The sequence below is a fragment of the Buceros rhinoceros genome, unplaced genomic scaffold (genome assembly GCF_000710305.1).
Source record: "Buceros rhinoceros silvestris isolate BGI_N320 unplaced genomic scaffold, ASM71030v1 scaffold35693, whole genome shotgun sequence".
In the NCBI taxonomy this organism is placed as follows: Eukaryota; Metazoa; Chordata; class Aves; order Bucerotiformes; family Bucerotidae; genus Buceros; species Buceros rhinoceros.
In genome coordinates this window covers 326-864 of record NW_010405940.1, presented here as the reverse complement: position 1 = coordinate 864, position 539 = coordinate 326, and the positions used below count along the sequence as shown (strand labels likewise).

Genomic DNA, 539 nt, shown 5'->3' with positions numbered 1-539 from the left:
GGGCAACCTCAACCGCTGCATTGCCGACATTGTCTCCGTACGGCACCGGCGTGGGGCATTGCTGGGGCTTGGGTTGGGTGGTTTTGGGGTGGTGGAAGGGGTTGTGGTTAAGCTGGGAAAGGTCATGAGGGGTCACGGTTGAGACAGGAAGGGTCTGGTTGAGCCTGAAGATCCACGGTTGAACTGGGAAGGGCCTGGTTGAGCCCAAAAGGTTGCAGTTGAGTCAGGAAGGGGCTGTGGTTGAGCTGGGATTGGTCACAGTTGGGCTGGGAAGGGTCTGGTTGAGCTGGGACAGGTCGTGATTGGGCTGTGAGGATAACGATTGAGCCAGGAATGGTGGTGGTTGAGCCCAAAGAGCTGTGGTTGAGACAGGAGGGTTGTGGTGGAGCTGGGAAAGGTCGTGGTTGAGAGGTGAAGGGCCGCGGTTGAGCCAAACCCTCCGTCTCTCGTAGCTCTTCATCACGGTGATGGATAAACTGCGCCTGGAGATCCGAGCCATTGATGAGGTGAGGCACCTCGTTTCAGCCCTGGTTTGGCAG

At 57.9% G+C, this 539-nt stretch overlaps 1 protein-coding gene across 1 annotated transcript in view; it reads left to right on the top strand.

Annotated features, from left to right (window-relative positions):
- Window positions 1–539, top strand: part of VPS28 (vacuolar protein sorting 28 homolog (S. cerevisiae)) — a gene marked incomplete at both ends in the record, with an annotated part of 1625 nt that overhangs the window by 765 nt on the left and 321 nt on the right. Inside the window, 2 exons of the mRNA XM_010133918.1 lie at window positions 1–37; window positions 453–506. Coding sequence (XP_010132220.1) covers window positions 1–37; window positions 453–506 — 91 coding nt within the window. The remainder of the gene's footprint in view (window positions 38–452; window positions 507–539) is intronic.